Below are 23,579 nucleotides of genomic sequence, written 5' to 3' on the forward strand. Positions count from 1 at the left end.
GCGATAAGGCACCCTTGGAAGGCGGGGGAGGTTACGGAGGATCCGATTGTAGCATTTGATACGGAGTGCAGAGGGTGCATATGCACTGCGGTTCTAGATTCAGTTTATACAATATAAAATTCAAATTGCATCATTTAATGGGACGAAAGTACAAAACCCTTGGAAGCCGCGGAGAAGCCAAGTTTTCCTTCGAGTTTGTAGATTCCACCAAGGGTTCTCCGTCTAAATACGCCACGATTGATTTGCATACATTTTTTTTCTTTTTTTTTCTTTCCCCCCAGTCTCGGAGGAACAATCGAAAAGAAGAAATAGTCGAAAGATTTTAATATGAGGAAATAATAATATTCCAAAATTCCAAAATAGTCCAAACCACCTTCTTCATTGGGGAAGGCGCGAACCGTTGGTAGGCCATGAGTGGCACAGCTGCATAACATTTTCCGGGTGGAACTTTGCCCAACTCGGCTAACTACTCTAGGACTATAAGTACGGAGTATATCTTGTGGCATTGAGGTAATATTCTACATCTCACGATACCCTTCCATCCAGCATCGCTACAATACACGTTGCATTGTCACTGTGAGGCTTGTTCGCACTATTGGTGGCGATTTCTTGTGCAATCTCATTCGCTCGTTTTCCCCGCATCGACAACTTCATCACGTGCTGAACCAGGCTTGTGTCGTCCAATCGATCAGTAACTCCGTCGGACACCACTAGGAGCAGGTAACGGCGGTCTGGGTTCAGTGTCCGTCGCGAGATGTAGGGGTCATTGGATAGGAAGTTGCCCCGAGACTCCGTTCGGCTGCTAGCCGACGCGGCGGGGTCCAGCACGGAGTTGTCCGTAAAGGTATTATTCACCGGATTCTTGTACTGCAGGTCGCCTAGGGCTCGAGACATGTTCAAGGAACCTGTCGCTCAAGAGTTAATATTCAATTTGGAGGCCAGTTCTTTTTCTCAACCCACCAATGCGCTCTGTACCGCTGCGGTCATTGACTTGCCCGCCTGCTTTCTCAATTCGGGTCTTCTCGCTGGGGTCGGAGGGCTTGTGGGCCTCTGTGAGACGTCGCTAGTATGTGGTTGTTAGTATCCACGCTCAAACCACCTCGAGTTGACGACAGTGCGCACGATGTGATACGGGTGCTCTGTTTTCCGGTCCCGCTCGGCCAGGATAACATGCGAATCGCCCAGATTGGAGACGACCAGCTCGCCCTTGGTGAGATTAATGCAACACAATGCCACTGTCGATCCTGAAATGGCAGGCTCGGCAGATTCATGCTTGAACCTATCCAACATAATGCTGTCTTCTTCCGCCAATGCGGCTTTGATAGCCGCAGGCCAATTACCTCGTTCGAACTCCGGATGCTGTCCGATCAAGTGGTGCAAACAGCCATTAACATGATCCGAAACCAATCCAGAACCACTGGAGATATTGGTCAGCTCGAGACTAGTGTAAAGGACGCATTTTGAGGCTTTTCCTACTGTCCATCATAGATTGCGAAGAATGCAACTTCGTCCTTCACCTCCGAAGGAAAATGATTGGGAAAGATCACTGTGCTCCGATCCTCTTGATGCTTCCTACCACCCTGGGACTGCCATTTGATTATTGATAAGTATAATTGTACGAGGGCTATGCGCCTTGACACTCACTTGACCAGCCCCGGCATCAAGAAGTGTGACTGTGTCTGAGGTAGAAATTGATTTCCGGAAAATCTGGTCCCTCAGAGCTTTGTGAGCCACAACCATGCTTGCGCAGTTGGCATACAGAATCAATCTCTCCTAAGGGCATACCATCGCGATATATGTAGATGATGGGGCACTGACATCATGAACGCGTTCTGTTTTCGATTGCTGTTTTATTTACTACCGATATCCAATTGGTGGCTTTCAATGGCTTCCCCGATGGCTTCCCCGGAGTTCTTCCTTTACTCCCCAGATAGTTTCTTTCCTAGCAATGTCTGATATTTGACTGCAATGGTTCTTTTCGGAACTTGGGGGTAGACAGCGTAGAAAATAACAATTTTTTCTCTAAATGTCTCAATTTAATTAGTCTAATTAATTAACAAAATTATTGAATATCACTTGACCAAATAGTATTTAACCTTCTATTAAGCATATCTCGAATGTTGCATATTTATAGCGCACGGACCAATTTTCTCGGCGAATCTGCAAGATTGTGATTCTAATCAGGGACAACATTCTGGACTACTTTTCTCACTTTCACTGCCTTTCTGATTTAGTCGGTATGGGTTGGGTAGCTGTGGGTGTGCTTATCGCAACAACGGGCTACTTTCTCTACCGTTACCCTCCTCGCAGCTGGGTCGAACCTCGTTCTTTTGCCTCTCCGGAACCTAAACCCGACGCGCCGGTTGCTGCCACCGCAAGCGAGCCTGTGCAGCGGAAGCATGGCCCACGGGCCTCGACGCCATCAATAGAGACAGAGGAGGAGGATTCCCAGAGCACACCCAAGGCTTCGGCCTCGAGCGTACCACTCCCCGTCCTTGCGGTCCCCACATTCAGCCTAGACAGCGGCGGAAGCGAGACATCGCAAGCTGCCGCGATGCCGTCCATTCCACAAACCGTGAATGGAACAGCAGAGGAACGACCTTCGACAAACCATGAGGCACCAAAGTTCAAACCGCCACCGCAGCCATCCCTCGCACCCCCTCCAAAACCACAACCATCTATACCCCCGAGAGCAACAACAACCGGCACTTCTTCCCTAATGCCTCCTCCCCCAGTACCACGGCCCCGACCAGCAACTCAGGCGAACCGCCTCGCCCCCACAAGCACACTTCAACCCCCACGGCTCAGCGGCAACTCCCTCGGTCCACCACCATCAGCAGCCGCCTCCCAGCGCGGCCTAGGCGCACCGAGGAGCGGCAGTCGTCTTAGCAGCAGCACCCTAGCCCCGACACAAGTATCCTTGAAAAAGTCGTCATCGCGCAAAGTGGTTCTGGAGCCGGGATTCTCGCCCCTTGACTGGGCAGCGCTAGCAGCGAACCCGAAGAACAAGCTCCGCGGCGAAGGCCTTCCCCCAGGCCTTTTGCGGGTCACACCGTCAATGCTGAAGGAGCAGCACGGACGTAAGGGTCGTGATGCCTGGACCTCGTACCATGGAAAGGTGTACAATATCTCGCCCTACGCCCCTTACCATCCAGGTGGGAAGGGTGAACTCCTTCGAGGCGCGGGGAAGGACTCTGCACAGTTGTTCCAGGAGATCCACCCGTGGGTCAACTGGGAGGGGATCCTTGGCGAGTGTCTGGTAGGAATTCTGGTTTCCGAGCATGATATCCAAACCGAGAATGCTCTGGACGCGATGGACTGATACATGGTCCACTTTATTATTGTTGTTTTACTTCGCTGTACTTGTTCAGCCGGTTTGTATACAGTGTACATCTTACCCCACATAAATGAGATACCCTTCTGCTATATCATAGAATAAATCGCATGCAAAAAGGTATATTTGTTCTTAGCCGAATATGACGGCCTTGTCATCAAAATCCATCCCAGATAGTCACATACGTAGGTATCAAGCACCGCACACTCAAAGCTCATCCTTCACACCATCAATACCGACCAACTCGGTCTCAAATACCAACGTCGCACCGCCGGGAATCGGCCCGACACCGCGGTCGCCGTATCCGAACTCGGGTGGGATAGTCAGCGTGCGCTTCTCGCCAATGCACATATCCAACAAGCCCTGGTCCCATCTGTATACAACGAACACACGAATTAGCTTCCACGCGAACAACGGATAATAAGCAGCAATTGCAGATTGACATCCACAAACAGCCCCGGGCAGCTTTTAACTTACCCCTTGATAACACGACCGGTACCCAGCTTGAAGGTCAAAGGCGATTTGCGGTTGTAGCTGGAATCGAACTCAGATCCGTCGGACTGAAGTGTGCCGCGGTAGTGCATGGCAACTCCGTCGCCGTTGACGGTCTTGCGGGTGCATTCGACAGCGTGGGTTACTTCGATGCCGAGGTCGGCGGCAGCTGCGAGTGAGCCGAGGGCTGCGACGAGGATGGAGGTGAGACGCATTTTGTGTTTATGGGGTGGTTTGGGGAGAGGGGAATTGGAGAGATGTGGACAGATGGGCGGAGATTGGACCGAGGTTTAGCGTTGGTCTGTGCTTTAAGCTTACATGTATGGTTGCGGTTGCAGTCCATGATTGTCAATTGGTGATTTCTACAAGGGATTTATTGCTTATTGTCTAGGTTTTATCATTGCTCTTTGGACTAGACGAGAGAGGGGACTCACAAGGCACTAATTGGTATACATTACGACGCCAAAGGAAGCAGACTGGAGATACGTAGGTGGCTGTAACTATAGACTTCGGGATTTGAAGATATTGTGTTATCGTGGACTACAAATATGCGAATATCCCACAGTGGTTCTACCTAAACAATTGAGATATGGAAACTGGGTTTGGAAGCCATATGGGGATATTATGATATCCCCATTCTCGACCTTCGGCCATGCCTGACGATTGCAGTGCACCGCAATTCTAAGCCGTCACCGTCTGATTCACGAATTTAACATCACGAAAACCCGGGTCCATGACCTGATCAGCAGCCGCCTGCAAATCGTCCTCGCCCATATCACCATCCCAGCCATTGGCAACGAGATAAGCACGGAACTTCTCATCACGCACCCTCAAATCTTCGCCCGTCAAATCAGGCACAAAGAAGTAAGTCACTAAGATCCCAACCACGCCACAAATAGCAGCAATAATAAAAGTCCACTTGTTCCCCAGATGAGTCTTTATAGGCTGAAACGCTTGTGTACCGATAGCAGCACCTGCCTTCCCAATAGCCGCAGAGAGCCCATAACAAGTCCCTCGCACACCGGTAGCATACGACTCAGACGAAATCAAACCGAGCATATTTCCCGGACCGAAATTGCCCGAGCTCTGCATCAGTCCATAGAAGACGACGAAAAGAGGCACGATCTTAGTAACGCGTTCATAGGCGCAGCCGATAATCAGGCCAAAGATCAGGTATCCGCTGAATCCAATCATCATGATGGGTTTGCGGCCAAGGCGGTCGCAGAGAATGGCCCCGAGGAAGACGCCCGGCAGCGCGATCGCGCCGAGGAGGAGCTGCCATTCGCCTGTTTGCAGGATTGTGCCGTTGTGCACGACCGAAGAGATGATTGTACCGGAGAAGACACCGTTGGGGAAAGTGACAAAGTCTATATATGTTAGTAACTACACGTCTGTAAGTACTGGGGGGGTCTCTTACCGTAAAGAAACCAAGCACCGCAAGTCCCAATCAATGCTTTCCAGTAATACCGCAGCACGAGCATGTAGGGTACGTGTTTCTTGATCGCTCCACGTCGGTACAGCACCGAGTTCAGCATGCGGATCCGGAAGTAAAACACCGACAGCGGCCAGATGCATCCTATGCCAAAGCACACCCGCCACACGGTGCTGTAGTGGGACTGCTGGCAAACTGAGAGTACGATTAAGAAGATTGACACCGCGAATGGGCCCCCAAATGACAGGGGAAAGTTGGTTACCATGATGAACGCTGGGCCACGGTGCTTCGGGGTTAGATCGTTTGCTGCTTCCGAGGCGGAAGTTGAAGAGGCTGGATACTCGCCACCGGCGCCTGAGGATGATTAGTAGAGTACACAACTCGGAATGATAGTTTTGAGATATACAAGCAAGGCAAATATATCGAGGGTCACTTACCGAATCCGACAACGCCACGGGCCACCGTCATCATCCAGAACATACCATCGATGGTAACGCCATGCGAGGCCGTGGCCAGGATACCTCCGACGACGATCATAAGGGTTGTAAAGACGATGGCGGTCTTACGGCCAAGATAGTCGCATGTCAGTCTAGTATAGAATATCAGTCATCAGAACTCGTCCATAGCCTTAATCAGCATTGTTTCGTGCGTACCCAATAACAACCTGCCCAATGACTTCGCCAACAAGTAGAGCATTCGAAACGCGCGTGCTGACCGTGGTAGTGTACTCCTTAGGATATTCCTTTTTGAGAAGGACATTGGTCATAGTCCTATGAGATGTTCCGTGGTTAGATACAGTCGTGCATGGGGACAATCGCTCGACCCACATCAAATTGTTCTGGTATCCATCGCTGATCAGAGCGAAGCCGCTTGCAAACTATTGAATAGTATCCACTTTGGTCAGTCTGTCATTCGCTAACTTGAGCCGCGAGTGCGGGGAAAGCAAGAAGAAATCTGGTATGAATAGGCTAGGATGAAGTACTCACAATAGTGAAGAGGTCTGACAGACTTTGTTGCTTCAACGACATACCCGATGAAGGAGCAGAGTCAACTTGGTCGATATTATCTTGAGTCGCAGCCTTAGGGAGCGCGGTCAAGTCGCTTGCCGAAGCCATTTCGACAGCCTTGAGAGATGGGAGTTGGAAAAGGTTGGAACTGTGGCCCTTTCAGAAGGAAAGAGGGAACAAACAAAGGGTGTCACGCACCCCTCGTAATTCTCTCCTCTTTATCCCATTTTCCACCTGCTGTACGAGTTGGAGCGGGGAATCCCAGTCAGGAAGCAGCCCTATGGAGGAAATGGTTAAGCGGATGCTAGGGGTATTTTGAGGCGTCTTTTGATTGTTCTGATTGGTATAGAATTTAACCTAATTGCTTATCCACGGTTCACCTCGGGGTAGGGCTTGGTATACCTCGGATAAGCACGTGTCTACTATTTGACTGTTCCTGAATAGTTCTGATGGAATTATTATTCATGAACTTAAGAAGGCGATACATTCGCTAAAATAACGCCGGATAGACGAATGGCTAAAACTGCTCCGGATCCCGTGGATAGCACAGATGCAGACAATATCTGACCATAATAAAAAAAACTGGCAAAGAAAAAGCAAAGACATGACACATTATTAGGAGAGAAGAGTGTCCCCATAACTTTTCTCATCATCATGGAAGCAAAGACCCCTCTAAGCCCATTTTCCAAGCAACGCCATGAGGGCAGCTCCGGCACAAAGAAGGAAGAAGGCAATCAGCACGTCGCGGAGGGGAGCCTGGCGCATGGAGGGGCTGAACATGAACTCGTGTGCCATAAGCTCAACGAGGGCAGTGTAGATGAGAATGCCAGCGGAGATAGAGTCAAAGATACCGTTGACGATGAGTGTGGTTCGTCCAGTAGGCGGGTAGCTGTTTCGAACACCCAAGCCAATGGCAATGGCAATCGGAGTCGAGATTCCGAAGCCAAGGCCTAGGAAGTAGGGAGTGTTGCGCTTCGACTTGGGCCAGGGAACTGTAGCGAGACGAGCACCAAGACCAAGTCCTTCAAAGGTCTGATGGAAGACAAGCACAATGTAAAGGGTAATGAACTCGGCGCCTGACACTGCAAGAGTGAGACCGATGAAAACAGAGTGGAAGATGATGCCGAACTCCAGGATGAAGATCGAAGTAAGCTGAGCGGCATAATCCTCAACCGCTTGGATGTCGTTCTCGGAGTCGCTGTTGTTATCGTGATGCTCAAGGGTATGACCAAGGTGATCCTCGCCTGGCATGTGAGTCTTCGGCTCGTTGGTTTCGTTGATAATAGAGTGATCATCGAGTTGGGTGTGGGTATTGCCTTCCTCGTCGTGCACATGACCTTGGCCAAAGTGCGAGAAACGCATAACCATCAGCTCCACAAAGAATAGGACAACAATGGTCATGAGGATGATGCCCTCCACCCAGCTGTACTCAGTAATTGGACCGGTCAAGCACTCATTTTTCAGGGCTTCCTCCGCCGGACCCAAGAGATGAATGAAAGCAGTGGCAATGATCACACCAGATCCGAAGTACTTGGCGACGAAAAAGGCCCATTTGGGAAATCCACCATTCTTGCTAAAGCGACGGGCGAAGACCGGGAACAAGGCACCAAACATGGAGCCCGCCATGATCACAAAGACGGAAGAGATCCGCAGGCCCATCCGGCCGTCGAACTCATTCCCGGAATCACAAGCGTCCTCACGCTTGAGGAGAGTGGAAAAAGATTCCATCTCGGTTTATTGGTGATACGAGAAGTATGGGGAAGTGTAGAGGTGGGACGAGAAGGATGTGTTTAGGAGCCAATGGAAGTGAACAGAATACACACGACTTGTGCAAGTTGTCCAATGGAGGAGAGAAGGATTTGTGATCTAGTTGAGGGGAGAATGTGCGAGGCTTGACTGCAATCCCCAAGGTCCTCGATGGTAGGCGAGATGAGTCGTTGATCCACTAACCATGCATGCAATTACCAGGAGATCCTGACTTTGATACTGATTGAACGGAAGATATCGAGAAGGAAATAGAGGCTTGCTTTTCTGAGGGAACCTAACCGTATAGATAATAAATCAACGAGTTCCTTTAAAGGAAAGACAGAATCAAAACCGAATCAGAATTTGCGGGTTTTTGATTACATTAATCACGAAGTAGCACTGGAGGGGATCCATGGGGACCTTGGGAGTGCGAAGACGTCAAGGATTGATTTTTCTACTCCATCGGACCGGTACCAGGTACTTGAGCGCCCACACAATTTTGGTTGCATCCGAAAGTACCCGGTACCTAACACTAGCGTGTTGAGGACCTTGGGGGTCAGTATCCGATTGCGGTCGCGGTGATCAAGTCACGTGTATAGGAAATGAGGTCTTTCCTGTGTTCCGTGGTCGTTGTTCCATCTTTTCATTCTGTATGGAATAGGATAGGAAGACTGGAATGATTCGAAGGTTTTGAAGGAACGTGGTTGACAGCCCCTTGAGGCAAGAGTCCTTTCAGCCCCTTGCACGCGTCTCGATCGCCAATCAGAGGTCGGCGGCAACAGCGCTTGGCAATGGTCTTGAGGTCATAGGGAACTCGACCGCGCCCTTGCGCAGCACATTCGAACATGGCACCTATTCGACGATACCTCCGCATCAGCAAATACTCAGTACTGGAATGTCGCATTTATCTCGAATACCCACCCGATTCACGATGGCTCTTGGACTCTCGCGATCCTGTCCTCCCGCGCGTCATCGCTGCCGTTCGACCGTCGGTCCTTCCGAAGCTGCGTGAAGAGAATGAGCGGTTGTTCTTGCGCAAGAAGGGCAAGCCAGTCAAGGATGTCATTATAGAAGGTATAGACCTCTCTATCTCTGTATAACGAATCAAGTATCTTACACTACCTAGATGACTTCGAAGTGGCCATCTTCCTTCGCCAATCCCGTACCCGCCATTCGCTCCTCACGCGCAGCAAGACATTCCAGGGGAAGGATAATGAAGATCAAGACGTACAAATGGAGGTGGCACCAGACCATGTCTCGGGCGATACAGCTGCCAAGGTTAACTCAGATGGCGAAATCATGATCGAGAGTGACAGTGAACCTGATCTGGAATTGCATAATATTCCCGAATCTGCGGATGAAGTTGCCCTAGGGAATGGACGTCGGTCGAGCAAGAGAAGGAGGACAACCAGGGAAGGCCAGGTGCCACCTGAAGACACGACTGGCAGTGACGAAAAGAAGCTCCGTTTTAGCACGCATTATGAGAGCTTCATTATCCATGGATGGGTGCTATGTCTATTGATCACCCGCAAGGGCGACAAAGCCAGACCAAGTGCTGCGGCATCTGAGTCGAATCGGCCTCTGATGGAAGAATGGATTTCAACCCAAGCCCAGGCGTCGGTTGACGACGATTGATCAAGCTAGATAGCTAGCGTTTGTGGGCCTGGCAATTATCAGTGTGGCTGACAGGGACCTTGCTTACTGTCAAGCTTTCCCAACCTCGTACTGTGGGCAGCCGTGGTGGGATGATCAGTGGCACATGACCCTGTGACACTGCCCGCACTGCCCGCACTGTCAAGCACAGAATACGATTATGAGTGATGTGATGTTCAAACTCCCTGCAAACGTCACAAAATTGTGCTTCATCGGTCCCTGTTGCAAACGGGAGAGATATTTTGTTTCATCTTGTTGAATCATAGGTTCAGGGACCCATGTCGTGCGGTCTGTCAACTCCTTGATCTACGAGACTAGGTGTCCCTGATGAGAGCCTAAACCTTGCCACTACCGCGAAATGAATTGCACTGTGTAATGTTATTTTATGATGGGCAGGTGGGTTTCCGAAGATCAGACAGGTCACGCAAGTGGCAGGCTGTCAGACTCCCCGGATGACTTCTTCAGGCACGGTGCCGGCAGACAGAGCCGCTGAGATGGAAATGACAACCACGAGACACGGGTGCATGCAAATAGTGACATCTCGATGATCTGCATGCAATAAGACATAATGTGATATTGACTTTTTTACTCTGTACTCCGTAATGATTCTCGTTTTGCATGTCTCGGTCGCATTCGTGACACGGCAGAGAACACGGACAAGGGCATGGAAATATTCCAATTACTTCGGAGACATTCTGATTCCACATATGAAAACCCTATGTGGTAACTATGGGCTCTCAACCTCGGGCCGCAACTTCCAGAAGGCAAGCTAGAAGATTCTCAAGTGGAGCTTCAGCCTTGACCTGAAACAGCCCGTCTCCGTCTTGTCCCGTGACCCCAACCAACACCTTCTTAATGGGGAAGTATGTATTCTGGTCCCGATGTGCTGGGTTCGGGGGCATAAGCCTCAGTACCGAAAATTTAATACAAATCACATGGCTAAAAAGGGTTTTTTGGTTGAACTATATTTTATAGTGTATGTGTACTCAACCTCAGATCTCTTCTTTAAAATCCCTTGGCTCTAAATCAACAGCCAATAGACAGGCCATATCAGATATCTCAAACCGATCGTAGCACGATCAGGGGTAACTTCCGATCTCTTTACTAGTAGCAAGCTGAACTCGTCATAAATCTCCGACTTCAAATCGCAACTCCACAGCTTTTATTTCCAACGGTGCGGAACGGTGAGATGGAAATCCAAGTGGAGCTGACTTTGCCTAATTGGGCTCGTTTATTGAAGTCTGCGGTCCGCTAGTTCATGGGTAGAGTTTTCTCCCATGTGCGTTTTGCCCTTTTTTTTTGCCACTTTTCCCACTTTTTTCTTTCCCCTTTCTTGGTTCGCCGACCCTTAGCTCAGGTACACCCGTGTGGTCGCATACAGCTTTCCAAGGTACAGATGTATCTTTGCCACTTTGCCCCACTTTGGACTCCGTACATTTCATCGGACGCGGTAGGCCTAGTCAAATTATGCTGTTGCTACGGAGTAACGTACCGAGTACTCCGTACGGAGTCCAATTGTTATCATAGCATTTGTAATTCCTTTTACCTACCCCTTTGAGTATATGCGGGGGTTTCATTTGCAAATCCCGGGTACCGTTATATGTTTTATACCTGCATTTGCAACATAGGGCATGTGAGAATTCTAGATTAGCACGGGCTTACTATATAGGGCGGAGTGCATCTGCGTGGATTTCCAGAAGTACGGAGTACGGAGTACAATCAGTAATATAATCCCTCTGCCTGGATTTGCCGTGATTTCAAAAGGGCCAAAAACAGGGAATGATGGCGGAATGTAACGGGTGACCATTGCAGTACATATGTTAGGGCCAGGTAATTTCCGGGGAAGATTGTAAGCACCCCGAAGCTAGGGAATTTCTAGGTAAGTAGTACTGCATAGTCCGTCCGGAGTACACTATATACTTATATACACTTCGACCTTCAGTGCATACCACACTACACACATTCAACGAAGTAAGTAACCGCTACCCATAATAATCACGCCATGAACGCCACACCAGGGGTGAAGTAGATCTTCCACCGTGAAACACCAGGCCCAGTGATGTGCACAATGTAACCACTAAGAAGATGAAGGAAAAGTTGGACAAACCCCTCTCGATGCAATGCTCACCAATAGCCAATAAACATAAGGACTGGGGTCATATATTGCATACGGAGTACAAGGATCCATCCTTCTCCAGATGTACGACGCTATTCTGCATGCTTTCCAAATGATGATGTGCAATGCACAGTCCTCTGCAGTAAGACGATCATACCTAGGGACTATCAGCCACACCTACTATAGGCGGAGGCTGATCGGCTCTGTAATCCGTCGGAGATGATGGTACACGCTAAACGACCCAAAACGGCTTTTATCTGTATTACATATTGTTATTAGAGCCCCGGAGGGCCTAAGCGGGAGGAGCAAACGATAAGGAATTATGTACGGGGTACGAAGCATATAATGAAATGTAATAATAGCCGAAGTGCTTACGGAGAAGTAAATGCGAAACCCGTGGGTTAAGGGACTGACATGCATTACCCCAAAGAGTTCTTTTCTATTCTTGCATGTCTCAATCACGGCTTTATTTGTTTGGTAGCACGGGTAGAAACCACGGTTGAGGATGGGTCCTCGATTCGAGATTTCAAGCCTGCTTTGCTTTTGCCTCTTGCTTTTTTATTTTATTTTATTTTTATTTTTGGGAATTATTTATTTTGGAATTATTTATCCTTTTTTTTCCGTCTTTTCTCGTCGGCCCCTGAGACCGTACCACCCTGTTTGTTGCTATCTGGATGGCGTATAAGTATCAGGCTAAACTGGCAGAAATAGCGCGTGTCTGATATGTCATATCAGGTTGTTTGGGATGCCGGATGAGCAGGCTTATCCTTATTCTACAATCCCAGCATCTTGGGAACTCGGCTGTCACACCCTTTTAGTGTAATCAATACGAATCGGCCATCCCGTTTGACCCTAAAAAGAATGAAAATTCTCTTTTTCTTTTTCTTTTTCTTTTTTCTTTTGCTTTTTCTATTTTCCTTTTTTCCCCTTTGCTTTTTTTCTCTCCCGCTAACGCTCCTTCGCTCTCGGGATCTGCAAACATGCACGTGTTGTGCCCTAACGTCTTGCTGTTCTCTCCTATTGAGTCATACAGGATGAATGTGCATGGACCTTTGCCGTTTATCATATTCCAATTACGGCAGTACTCTGTACAGTTGCACAACTAATAAGATGACATATTCAAAAAAGAAAAATAGAAAAAAAGTCGTTCTCACCGCATCAAGAAACCGTCTCTATGGAGCCTCGGTGGGCCCACGGGAGATTGCCCTTTACTAGTTGTCATCTCGCGTGGTTTCATGATTGAGTATATACGCAGAGGGGGGTTGTGAAACCTGAATATAAATTTGGGAGCTGCATAAGTGAGCCCATATATGCTGGACTGCATTGGTACTATGGATATTGCTCAGGTAGCACGGCATAGATGTCTAATTACTGTGTCTCATTTTCCTCCGCTCTCCTCCACTAGTGGTTCACAGGAAACACAAGCCACAGAAGTAGTGGAGAGCTTCTAGAAAAAAATGGGAATTTTCCATTGGATTTCCACTTGGGGTGCATTATTCATCCGTTACCCGGGCTAATTCGAGCAAGTAAATCGCAATAAAATTCCCTACGTCAGATCAGGTGGATACTCAGCCTCCTGTTCATGGCAGGGATGTCCGATGGGGATTTTAGGAACTAATTTAGTCTGTAATTAGTGGTTGGCCGGAAAGGTTGGGGGAAAGGCAGACGATTTCTATAAGAGTCCTGCTCCGGTTAACTTTTTTTCTTCCCCTTCTTCTCTCCATCCAAATCTACTCTACTCACATCGTATCTTGCTACATATACTAGCCCATCAGTCTTCCAGTCTGTTGTCAGAACTACGATCGACTCTCAACCTCCTAACTTCAACTCCCAACTTCCAACCTTCAACCTTCAACCTTCAACCTCCAACCTCCAACCTCCAACCTTCCAACCACAATGCCTTCCATCGGATCCTCTCAGTTCCCTCCATGCCCCGGTCCTCCTCCTAAGGGCCCTTTGCCTCCGCTGCCGAAATAAACAGTCCACAGTCCCCTTTTCTCAACGAACATGATGACTCTGGCGCATTCTGGTCCTCCCAGATCCGCCCACGACCTGGACCCTCAGCATGGATCTCACGACCTCGACTTCGACCTAGTTTCGGCTCTTACCTGCGATCCTTTGTTTCGATTCGGACTTTCAACACCTAATTTCCACTACGTTCCGCCCAAACAAAGGACGCCCTTGCTTAAAGTTGGGGTTTGAGACGGACAACACAAAGAGAGCGCTCGCTCTTCCACCGTCCATTCACATCTCTTGACATTTTACTTCGACGCCTCGCGAGCCATCGCAGCTCTACGCGCGCTGAAAAACTTGTTTCGAATGGGCCTCGGACACACTTTTTAATTCTCTTTTGCTTGGTTCTCTCGCTCTTCAGCAACCTTAACTCGTTCGCTATGGGACCTAGCGCCGGCGCTACCCCTCGTGCATTAATAGCCTTTCTATTTCTTGCTCTTTGTCCCACTTCAACTCTCGACACTGTTGATCACCGGTCGTCTGCGGGGCTTTTGTTTCAGCTGTTCGATCTTTGACCATCTGTGACGTGCAGATGCGGAGAAGGTGCAGCTCCTCAGCCGCCGCGCATTAATTGGCCAACCCCTCCTGTCTTGGTACCTCGGATCAACTCGGTCGCTCACTGGTTGCTGGTCACAGTGTCTTTTTTTTTCTTTTCTTTTTCCTGCCGTTGTGACCTGTTCATCTTGACTGCCTGGAATTCTTTTTTAATCCTGTTTTTGTTCCCTTTCTGTTTTCTGACTTTCCTTTCTTTCCTGCATCTGGCCAATCCGAATCGACATGTATCATAGACTTAGTATACCCAACAGAGCAATTTGTCTTTTATCTAGAACGTTGCATTTACTTAATTGCGTATGGTCCACACGTATGTCGTGCATAAACGAGATGGGAAACTGCGGGTGACACCCACCTGACCCGTTTCACTAATCAGGCAGCATCCCGCAGCAATCACTAGTCATGAAGCTAGCAGGGATCTCACGAAGGCGGGTGTCGCGGTAGTCGAATCGACGCATACTTCACCCATTCATTAATCAACACCCCAGATACGAGGAGGTCGAATATACACGTCAACTATGACTCACTGGTCGATAGACCAATCTAGAGATCTGCAGATTGCCCATGCACTTCTTCCATCATAAGATCTGAAGTAGCCTTGATCTGACGCGATCCTTATCGAGCCTCCCATTATGGTTTACAGCGCATGTGCCGGATCGAGTACGATGCATGGCCACATGGCCTTACATATATATTGTGCAATCCGTATATATATCGGGTATCATATGCCATATTGCACCCGACTCAACCCTAGTCTCAAATCACACCATACTATTCAACTCGACACGGAATCCAATATTCGCCAGACTAGGACATATCGACACCTTCCCTAGCGTGTGTATATTTAGCTCGTAATACTATCATTAAACGCTAAACGGCCGAGCGGAGAAGGAAGGAAGATACGAGCTTGGCCCCGTCCGAGCGCTTCCAGGTTTGGTACGTGCCCTGCATTTTCCTGTTACGAGTTGTATAGCAAAGTGGAGGTTGGCCTCACTATTGTTACTAGTTCCAGTACAGTACTAGCTGGACCAACAAATGCTCCATGCTCAGACTGCTTCTTCTAACCAATTACAACCAATCATCCATAGTCGAGCAGTGATTGTCATTAGACCATCCCCACAGGTGGGCGTGCTGGTATCCTGGTTCACCGTTGGCCCATCACTCGACCGATAAAGTTGCATGTCGTCGTCATTGAAGAAATCCCGGCAATCTGTGTCCAATGGATCTCGCAGATAGTGTTCCCAAGTGTCTGCCCCCGCCTCTACCCCTCAACCCGATACACTTTTGTGGTATATCCGTTGTTATCCGCGACGCCTTCCATGGATTTGTATCAAATTGACTTTTTTCCCTTCCTGTTTCACTTCAGGCGTTACAATCTAGGAAGTACCTAGGAGAAAGTAAGCTTCCGGCCGTAACGCTCGCCCTGACAATCTCCATATTTAATCAAACTAACGATTCCTAAAGTTTTGACTCAACGTGTCTCAGGCCCTTGGGGACGTCTGTGCTTCTGAAATTAACCCTGAAACCCTTCCAAGGCACCGGTTGACAAGTCCGTGGCCCACCTGGGCTTGTATAGCCACGTGCGCCGAATGAGGTCATCCCCTGGGTATCCATATCACTATAGTCGGATAACCGGAGATATGGAGTCTTGTAATGGGAATCTCGTGATGTATACGGCGGCCAAGGATCCTGTCTTGGGCAGGAGGAACCTTGCGGGAAATAAGTACACCACGGATGCGTTGGGCGCTATTGCCGGTGCTCAGCTGTGCCACGAGGCGGTGAATATGAATATTGAGGCTCTTAATGTTCTAGATGCCCTGCGTCGTACGACTGAGGCCCGTTGAGTTTGACGTCAATACTTTTTACCCGGCTGAGTGAGATTGATGCCCGGACCTTCGGGAGTAGCGGGTCGAGTAGGGAGTATGCTTTGGGGCAGTGAAAGATATACATGTCCGATTTGCCGTCTCGAGAATCCCTGGCCGAGAATCCCTGGCATTCCAATCCGGGAAGGTTGGCAATCTATCCAAAACGAGATACTGAGCTAATTATCAATGATTATGCCAGAATGGAACGGCGTTGCCTAGTTCGTAATTCAAGCCACATCTTGTTTTTTATTTTATTTAATAATGACTTCCAAGAAGCTTGGGGGTTAGCGTGACACTTTATTGTTTTTATTTATTTCTATTTTGACTTGGATGTTGAAGATGGCATGGCCCTGGTACGTGCTATATATACATCGTACTATGGTTAAACGAGAACGGACCATTTTGGAGAAGAGTGAGGGATTTTTATCTGATTTCATGAAGATCACATCTACAAACAATCCAAGCTCGATTGATGTGAATAAACATTGTATCTCGACATGTAGTTATAGAAGCCATGTATCAAGCCGAGGACAAACACACGTGATTCGCCGGCCCAAATCAATCGCGGATGTCCATTCTTCTCCAAGCGCAAAGCCACCATGGTACTACAATTGCATGTATGGGGCCCGGCCTTTTCGCTGCCCTCAATTGACGCACCATGCCTTGCTGCAATTGCATACTGTGCCGAGGTCCTCCCTAAAGACTCGTGGGAGCTGATCGCGAGCAGCGATCCATCCGTGTCCCCAACAGGTCAGTGACGTGACCGGAACAAAAAAAAAAAGCATCACCGGAATCAGACAGCTAACAAATGATTTACCAATAGGCGAGCTCCCCGCTCTCCAGAATGGCTCCGTCTGGGTGAGCCGGTTCCAGAACATCGTCGACTATCTCCGCCAATACTCGGAGGGAGCATGGAACCTGGATCAAAACCTAGACAAAGTGCAAAGGGCCGATAGCGTTGCGTACGCAACTCCCACCTCTACAACGGCGTGAGAAGCACAAAATACTAACAATAACCCCTCCCCTCAGCTTCTCCTCCTTCATCGAATCTCGCGGCCAATCCCTCATCGACCTGTACCTCTACGTAACCAGCCAGAACTACTACGCCAACACATCCCCAGCGTACGGCTCTCTCCTCCAATGGCCAAACCAATGGATCCTCCCACCTAAGCTGCACGGCGCCGCCAAAACCCGCACGGAACACCTCGGCCTCTCCTCACTAGACCTGCAAGCACTAGAAGACCAGCGCAAACGCGAGCACTCCGCCGCCGTAGCATCCGGCCAAATCCCCAGCAACCTGATCCAGCAGCCCCGCGACACAGTCTCCAAGCTCCTCGGCCGCACCGCGCAAACAAACCAGTTCCGCCTGGAAGCCCTAACAGCCGACTTCTTCGAGCCGCTCGAAGCCATGCTCGCCCGCACCAAGACCTGCCTGCTCCCCGCCGACGACAACAACAACCCCTCCTCGCTGGACTGTCTCGCGCTGGGCTACCTGTCGCTGGCGCTCGTCCCGAAGCTAGTCTTCCCCTGGCTGCGCGACGCAATGCGCATCAAGGCCCCGCTGCTGGCGGCGTACACGGAGCGCATGTGCAGTCGCTGTTTCGGCGACGCGCCTGTCGATGCTAAATATGCTCTCCAGCCCACGGGGACAGCTGCCCTGCCGTGGCGCGCACCGGAGCGCATCTCCGTCGCCGCTGTCGGGTCTACACTCCTCAACACGCTGGCTGATAACACGCCGTTCTTGCGCGAGGTGCGCCAGAACAGGCGGTTGAAGCAGGTCGTTGAGGCTGATTCGGGGTTTAGCGCGGTGGAGAAACAGGTCCTGTCTTCGTATGCCGATTCGAGTAACAAGGATATGTTGCTGTCTGTTGCGACTGCTGTTGCGGGGACGGCTGCTCTCGTTGGGTATATGGTTCATGTGGGCTTGCTTTCTTTCTCGACTGGGGGTGTCCAGGAAGAGGAGGATCTTGATGAAGATGCCGGTGTGCTACAGCTTGATCCTGGGTCGGCGGCTGACTTCCTGGGCGCGTTCTAAGCGCTGAAGTCTTTACGCTTGTTCTGTGGATGTTACGGGGTCGGTATTTTGTTTTATCATTTGGGTGAAAGCTAAGACTGTACGATAGCATTGCGTTCTATCCTTTGTATTGTGTTGGCCTTCGTACGGTTCCTCGTCACATCAGAACTGCAGGTCTTTGTTTTGGTCCTCTACTTGAAACGTCTCCTTTGTTCTGGAATTTATATCGAACTCAATTTATTCCAAAGAACGCAATATTCCTTTGGCGATGGAAAAAATCATCGAGGCCTCGAAAAAACCTCGGAAACATCCATTCTTGTCAAATATCAATGTGGTATCCTGGCATTCCTCGCAAGCCCTAACTCGGCACTTCACATCTCTCGTACATTCAACCATGGGAGCCCTAAATAGTGTCCTCGTAGTATTTTGACTTGTATTCAACTTGTTGTATTGAAGCTGGAAGGGCCTGGCATTTAGGTTTCATCGGTCGATATGCAAAACAAGGGGTAGCTTTCATGCAAGACATACAGATAGTGCCGAAGGATCATGCACATCAGCTTTAAGGTAGGTGAGACTTGAAATAGATAAGGTTTGTTTCAGGTTTATGACTGACGAATAGGCCTCGACACTAATGATCCGGCGAGACGAACAGACAGAATAGTGAATGGATGGTATATTTAGATATCCATAGGTATCGGGGCCCAATGGCCGTTAAGTAAATAAAGTATATATAGTAACCAGTTCTAGATGAAATGATAAAGGAAATGATATCAACTCTCAAATCAGATGCTTCAGATGGTATATGTACAGAGAAAAAGACGATGGAGGCAATCATGACCACAAAGATATGTATGAGAACGTCAACGGCAAAAAAAAGGTAGCCGTCGAAGAGCCGCTCGAAGGTGGAAGGATGTGTGGCCAGGATGGTTGCTGGGGCAAGCGACCTGCGCACGCACACACCGAATCAGGGGAAAGATACAAAGACACCTTCGGCGTTGAACCATTTGCGCAAGAAAGACGAAATCTCGGTAGAGAAGATAAGATTGTTAGAAATGGGAGGTGCTGAAAAAAAAATAAAAAATAAAAAGAGCATGGACGATTTAAGACGACCAGCCCAGGTTGACAACAAGACGGACGGGGCCAGCGGACTGGGCAATGGCCTTGTCGGTCTTGCCCTGGTCGGCGGCTGTGTAGGCACTGACAACGCTGGAGGCACCGCTGGAGATGGAGGAGCACTTCGCACCCTCGTGGTTGCAAATCTGCATACCAGCAATATCGAGATCAGCAAGCTCAGCGATGATGCAGGAGACATCCCAGCCGGAGTAACCGTCGTTCTGGGTGTTGCTCATGTCGAATTCACCCCAGGTGGAGGCGTACTCGCCGACGGTGTTGGTAGGGAGACCTTCGCCCTCGGCGGCACCCCAACCACCCTGGGAGTTGTCATCGATGGCGACGAAGGTGCTGTGGCCGGGCTCAACGGTGAAGGTCAGAGCGGAGTTGGGGCTCCAGAAACCGTTCAGACCGCCGGTGGGGCCGTACGAGTTCCACATGGTGACGGTCCAGGCATTGTCGTTGTCGTTCTCGAATCGGATAACGTGCTTGTACTCGCTGGCAGTGTCCTCCTCGACACGGATGATGTTGCTACCCCAAGGGCTGCCGACGTTGCCGATGTAGTCCCAGTCGAGGGTGCCAACGCGCTTGCTGGCAGTGGAGGCACCGAATCCGGTGGTGGAGTAAACGCCATCGGAGGGGTAGCTGGCCCAGTTGCTAGAGCTAGAAGAGCTGGAGGTGCTGGAGGAGCTGGAGGAAGAGCTGGAGGAGCTGGAGCTGGAGGAGCTGGAGGCAACGGCGGTGGCGCTGGCGGTCGAGGTGGCCTCGGCGGAGGAAATAGCAGTGGAAGTGGCAGCAGCGACAGACTCGGTGGCCTCAGCAGCCTCCGAGGAGGCAGTCGAGGTCTCGTCGCCGAACCAGTTGTTGATCCAGGAGACGAGTTTGCCGTCAATGGTAGCGAAGACCTCCTCGCCACGCTTATCAACATTGGCAACCTCGGCAGCAGCAGTGACAGCGGGCTGGACTGCGACGTTGACATCTCTGGGGTGGGCGTGACGGCGGTCGTGGCCATGAAGACGAGCGACAGCCGACCCAGCGGTCAGCGCCGTCATCAACAGCATGGAGTTGGAGAAATGCATCTTGGGAATTGAATAACTTGAAAATGAGTGACTTGAGCGAAAAGGACGCTCGACGAGAAGAAAATTCAATTCAAATGAATGTGTGTGAGAGTGAAGAGAGAAGAAGAGAACAAAGTGGACTAGGGGGACTAGAGACTATTAGTACAATACCAAGTTACACAATAACGGGTCAGGCTGGGACCTGAACCCAAACCCGAAAAGGCTCCAGAATATCAGGGGTACGCCATTTATTATTGGCTGGTTCCTGGCGGTTCCTGGCCGTGCGTTGTTTTGGGTGATTTGATTGGTGGGCTGCCCAGGGCCCAGACTCTGTTTCCTTGGTACTGGGTACTTCTCTATACTATGCCTCTCATCGCGGCTGTGCAGGTATTCGTGACTTGGGATAGGGGGATTTCTCCTATTCAGTATGTTGTATTATTATTTCTATATAATTCGCATACGGAGTACTCCGTACCCCGTATGTTCTATTATTATGCGTCCTATTATTGGGATTGATAGTGTTCTATGTTGTATAGTTGCCTAATGCCAAACACGTGCGTGATCGGAATGCTGGATAGTCATCTCGATACACTGCACCAGAGCCCAACATTGATACTTCTATAAGCAATATGACCAAGGTTTCTGTATAACATACGTGTACATAAAAACTTACGCATGTACTTTAATATCCCCGTCGTCCGGAAATCTCCACATAAACCAATCGGCGAAGGGCACAGCAAGGATCTAAACTGTGTTACGAATCTCAAGGCAATCTTAATGGAGACAACTCATCACCGCATCGTGTACAAATACGTGGACAATGGGCAACTAACATCTATGTCCCTACCCAACCCATGCCTATCTACTCCTTAGTTCTTCCATTACAATTCTTGTTGCAATTAATGAGGATTGTCCTCGCCCTGCCCATCGGACCCAATGATATGCGCATAAAAAAGTCAATCTCTGCCGTTGATCTGCGGCCAGACCCCCTACACGGCCGATGGATATTTTCTGTAAGGCACACACTTACAACATATTTCATATATTCACCGGTAGCGTCTTAGCCCTTCCCCACCCACATGACGAGTCTCCTGATTGTCTCCATAATGGCACGCAGAAACTGGCCCCTCGGGGATCCAGACCTTCCAACTCGGCAAACTGGGGCTGGCCGTGAAGCGGTTTCATCTGTTTAGACTCATTGAAACTTTAAGCGCGCTTGGCTTGCCACGGCTCCATAGGTGTACGGAGGAAGTAGTGCATCGTACCTATATCGTGTATTTTTGAGTCCGTATTTACGGTACACCAAGGGCATTTTGTTGCCACAGGCGTTTCCTGAAACATTAGGGCTAATTCGTGCAGGAGCCAGTCCCTGGCAGACTCCTCACTTAATGCAGGTACCCACGACCCTTGAATACATATGTACACACTTGGACTCTAAATTTCCTCACTCTTAAAATCCTTGTTGTAGGAAACCGTACGAAGTAGAAATCTCGGGGTAAATAAACAAAACCAAGGTCGACCCGGGAGGATCCTCGGTTCGGTCGATCTGCAATTTGTCCTATTGGTTATAGGAAATTAAATCTACCTGTCAAATTACCCTAACCACAAAAGAAAGCCACATATAAAATTTAGTAGATTTAATTAGATGATAATTCGAGAAACGCTTCAAAGAATCAGCTACTTCCTACTAATGAATGTGGCTGAATGCGAAAATAGAGTCATACGACTGGTGGAGACGGTACTACATAAGTCCAGGCCGATACTCTTAAGGGGAAGTTGCCAATGTTCAATGTGCACAATATCTCACTCCGGTACCGGGTCTGGTAGGCGGTGGTCTTCCGTTCATTCATCTCCGATATCCACGCCACCCTCAAACGCCACACCACCAGCGGCCGCATCCAACTCGAGGCTATCATCCAGCCCGCATACCCTGAATAACATCCGAGGAGTCAACTCCTTGTCGAGACCAGGCAAGCCATCACTCTTCAATTTCTCCAGTGCCTCCCGCATAGCCACAAGAGCCGGGCCCAAAGTCGCAAGCGGGAAGATGATAATACGGAAACCAATCTCCTTGGCCTCCTTGGCAGAAATCGAAGGCGTGGACCCATGTTCCACCATATTCAACAGCAAAGGCCACGGCGCCAGGTCAGCTACAACCTGACGAGCCATTTCCCGCGAAGAGATGCCCTCTAAGAACCCGACGTCCGCGCCCGCATCCCTCGCCGCCCGCAGCCGCGCCAAGCTCTCTTCATAGCCGTGCTGCTGCAGCGAGTCCGTCCGCGCAATGATCACGATATCGCTACCTATGCGCTCGCGCGCTTGCACAGCCGCCCGGATGCGACTGATATAGGTCTTCGTGTCGACGATCTGCTTGCCGGAGAGGTGCCCGCACCGCTTCGTCTGTACCTGGTCTTCGATATGGAAGGCCGCCACGCCGGACCGTGCGTATTGTTCTGTCGTGCGGGCTACCATGATCGGCCCGCCGTAGCCGGTGTCGGCGTCGGCGATCAGCGGTGTTCGCGGTGAGAGATTGGCGAGCATCTCCGCGTTCGCCCGCATGTCGTTCAGCGTGCAGATTCCGAGGTCTGCTTGGCCATGTACTGAGGCTGCTGTTCCGGCACCTGTCTGGTTGGTGTCAGCTCGGGGCTTGGATGAGGATGCCTTGGTCATCTTGCATTGCATACCATGTATAGTGCGTCGAAGCCTGCTGCCAGTGCTAGTCGTGCGGACATTCCGTCATATACTCCTGGGGCTGTGATGAATACTTGGGGATCTTGCAGTGATCGCCGCAGGCTGGTTGCTGCCGATGGAAGAGCCATGATTGTTGTCGTATACTAAGAAACAGAACCAGTAGTGATGTAGTGGCTTGCCGGCTAATCCGATATCCGTATAGTTATTGTCTAAGTGAAGACTCGGGGCTGATATATGTTCACCTCAGGAACGAGCCGTGCAAATAGCTTTCTCTCCGGCGGTAGGACATGTGATACCAGCCTTGGACCATCACTTCTCCACCAGTGAGTTCTTTCGGGCAATTACAATCCCTGGATGATGTGCACTCTCCACTTATCTAGAGCCACGCGGCCGATATCGCCCCGAAGTGCCATATCCTTTACATCAACATCCTAAACACAAGGGTAGCTTAGATACCTATGTAGACTTATTGATTCAGCGAAGATCGTCGGTGTAG

General features: G+C 49.8%; 9 protein-coding genes across 9 annotated transcripts; 3 read left to right on the plus strand and 6 right to left on the minus strand.

Moving 5' to 3' along the window:
- Positions 1 to 525: 525 nt before the first annotated feature.
- LCP9604111_5119 (PP2C family serine/threonine-protein phosphatase) lies at positions 526 to 1,740 on the minus strand (the record flags this gene model as incomplete). The annotated part of the gene is made up of 5 exons (XM_039072894.1): positions 526 to 905; positions 961 to 1,063; positions 1,123 to 1,417; positions 1,477 to 1,586; positions 1,645 to 1,740. 5 exons carry the CDS (start codon positions 1,738 to 1,740, stop codon positions 526 to 528), a joined length of 984 nt encoding a protein of 327 aa, XP_038929090.1.
- A 499-nt stretch (positions 1,741 to 2,239) lies between these two features.
- LCP9604111_5120 (cytochrome b5-like heme/steroid binding domain-containing protein) lies at positions 2,240 to 3,322 on the plus strand (the record flags this gene model as incomplete). Its single annotated transcript, XM_039072896.1, has 1 exon — positions 2,240 to 3,322. One exon carries the CDS (start codon positions 2,240 to 2,242, stop codon positions 3,320 to 3,322), a length of 1,083 nt encoding a protein of 360 aa, XP_038929091.1.
- A 219-nt stretch (positions 3,323 to 3,541) lies between these two features.
- fkbp3 (peptidylprolyl isomerase family protein FPR2) lies at positions 3,542 to 4,041 on the minus strand (the record flags this gene model as incomplete). Its single annotated transcript, XM_039072897.1, has 2 exons — positions 3,542 to 3,707; positions 3,812 to 4,041. 2 exons carry the CDS (start codon positions 4,039 to 4,041, stop codon positions 3,542 to 3,544), a joined length of 396 nt encoding a protein of 131 aa, XP_038929092.1.
- Positions 4,042 to 4,507: 466 nt separating this feature from the next.
- Positions 4,508 to 6,373, minus strand: LCP9604111_5122 (uncharacterized protein; the record flags this gene model as incomplete). Its single annotated transcript, XM_039072898.1, has 6 exons — positions 4,508 to 5,193; positions 5,244 to 5,612; positions 5,696 to 5,847; positions 5,912 to 6,028; positions 6,086 to 6,135; positions 6,245 to 6,373. 6 exons carry the CDS (start codon positions 6,371 to 6,373, stop codon positions 4,508 to 4,510), a joined length of 1,503 nt encoding a protein of 500 aa, XP_038929093.1.
- A 564-nt stretch (positions 6,374 to 6,937) lies between these two features.
- zrfB (low-affinity Zn(2+) transporter ZRT2) lies at positions 6,938 to 7,993 on the minus strand (the record flags this gene model as incomplete). The annotated part of the gene is made up of 1 exon (XM_039072899.1): positions 6,938 to 7,993. The coding sequence occupies one exon, from the start codon at positions 7,991 to 7,993 to the stop codon at positions 6,938 to 6,940; it is 1,056 nt and encodes a 351-aa protein (XP_038929094.1).
- Positions 7,994 to 8,856: 863 nt separating this feature from the next.
- LCP9604111_5124 (uncharacterized protein) lies at positions 8,857 to 9,646 on the plus strand (the record flags this gene model as incomplete). Its single annotated transcript, XM_039072900.1, has 2 exons — positions 8,857 to 9,085; positions 9,138 to 9,646. The coding sequence occupies 2 exons, from the start codon at positions 8,857 to 8,859 to the stop codon at positions 9,644 to 9,646; spliced, it is 738 nt and encodes a 245-aa protein (XP_038929095.1).
- A 7,163-nt stretch (positions 9,647 to 16,809) lies between these two features.
- On the plus strand, positions 16,810 to 18,245 carry LCP9604111_5125 (glutathione S-transferase family protein; the record flags this gene model as incomplete). The annotated part of the gene is made up of 3 exons (XM_039072901.1): positions 16,810 to 16,960; positions 17,034 to 17,172; positions 17,240 to 18,245. 3 exons carry the CDS (start codon positions 16,810 to 16,812, stop codon positions 18,243 to 18,245), a joined length of 1,296 nt encoding a protein of 431 aa, XP_038929096.1.
- A 1,079-nt stretch (positions 18,246 to 19,324) lies between these two features.
- On the minus strand, positions 19,325 to 20,413 carry aspf4 (allergen Asp F4; the record flags this gene model as incomplete). The annotated part of the gene is made up of 1 exon (XM_039072902.1): positions 19,325 to 20,413. One exon carries the CDS (start codon positions 20,411 to 20,413, stop codon positions 19,325 to 19,327), a length of 1,089 nt encoding a protein of 362 aa, XP_038929097.1.
- A 1,821-nt stretch (positions 20,414 to 22,234) lies between these two features.
- Positions 22,235 to 23,211, minus strand: LCP9604111_5127 (isocitrate lyase/PEP mutase family protein; the record flags this gene model as incomplete). The annotated part of the gene is made up of 2 exons (XM_039072903.1): positions 22,235 to 23,017; positions 23,077 to 23,211. The coding sequence occupies 2 exons, from the start codon at positions 23,209 to 23,211 to the stop codon at positions 22,235 to 22,237; spliced, it is 918 nt and encodes a 305-aa protein (XP_038929098.1).
- Positions 23,212 to 23,579: the final 368 nt, after the last annotated feature.

This window comes from Penicillium roqueforti (assembly GCF_015533775.1).
Source record: "Penicillium roqueforti strain LCP96 04111 chromosome Unknown scaffold_11, whole genome shotgun sequence".
Taxonomy (NCBI): domain Eukaryota; kingdom Fungi; phylum Ascomycota; class Eurotiomycetes; order Eurotiales; family Aspergillaceae; genus Penicillium; species Penicillium roqueforti.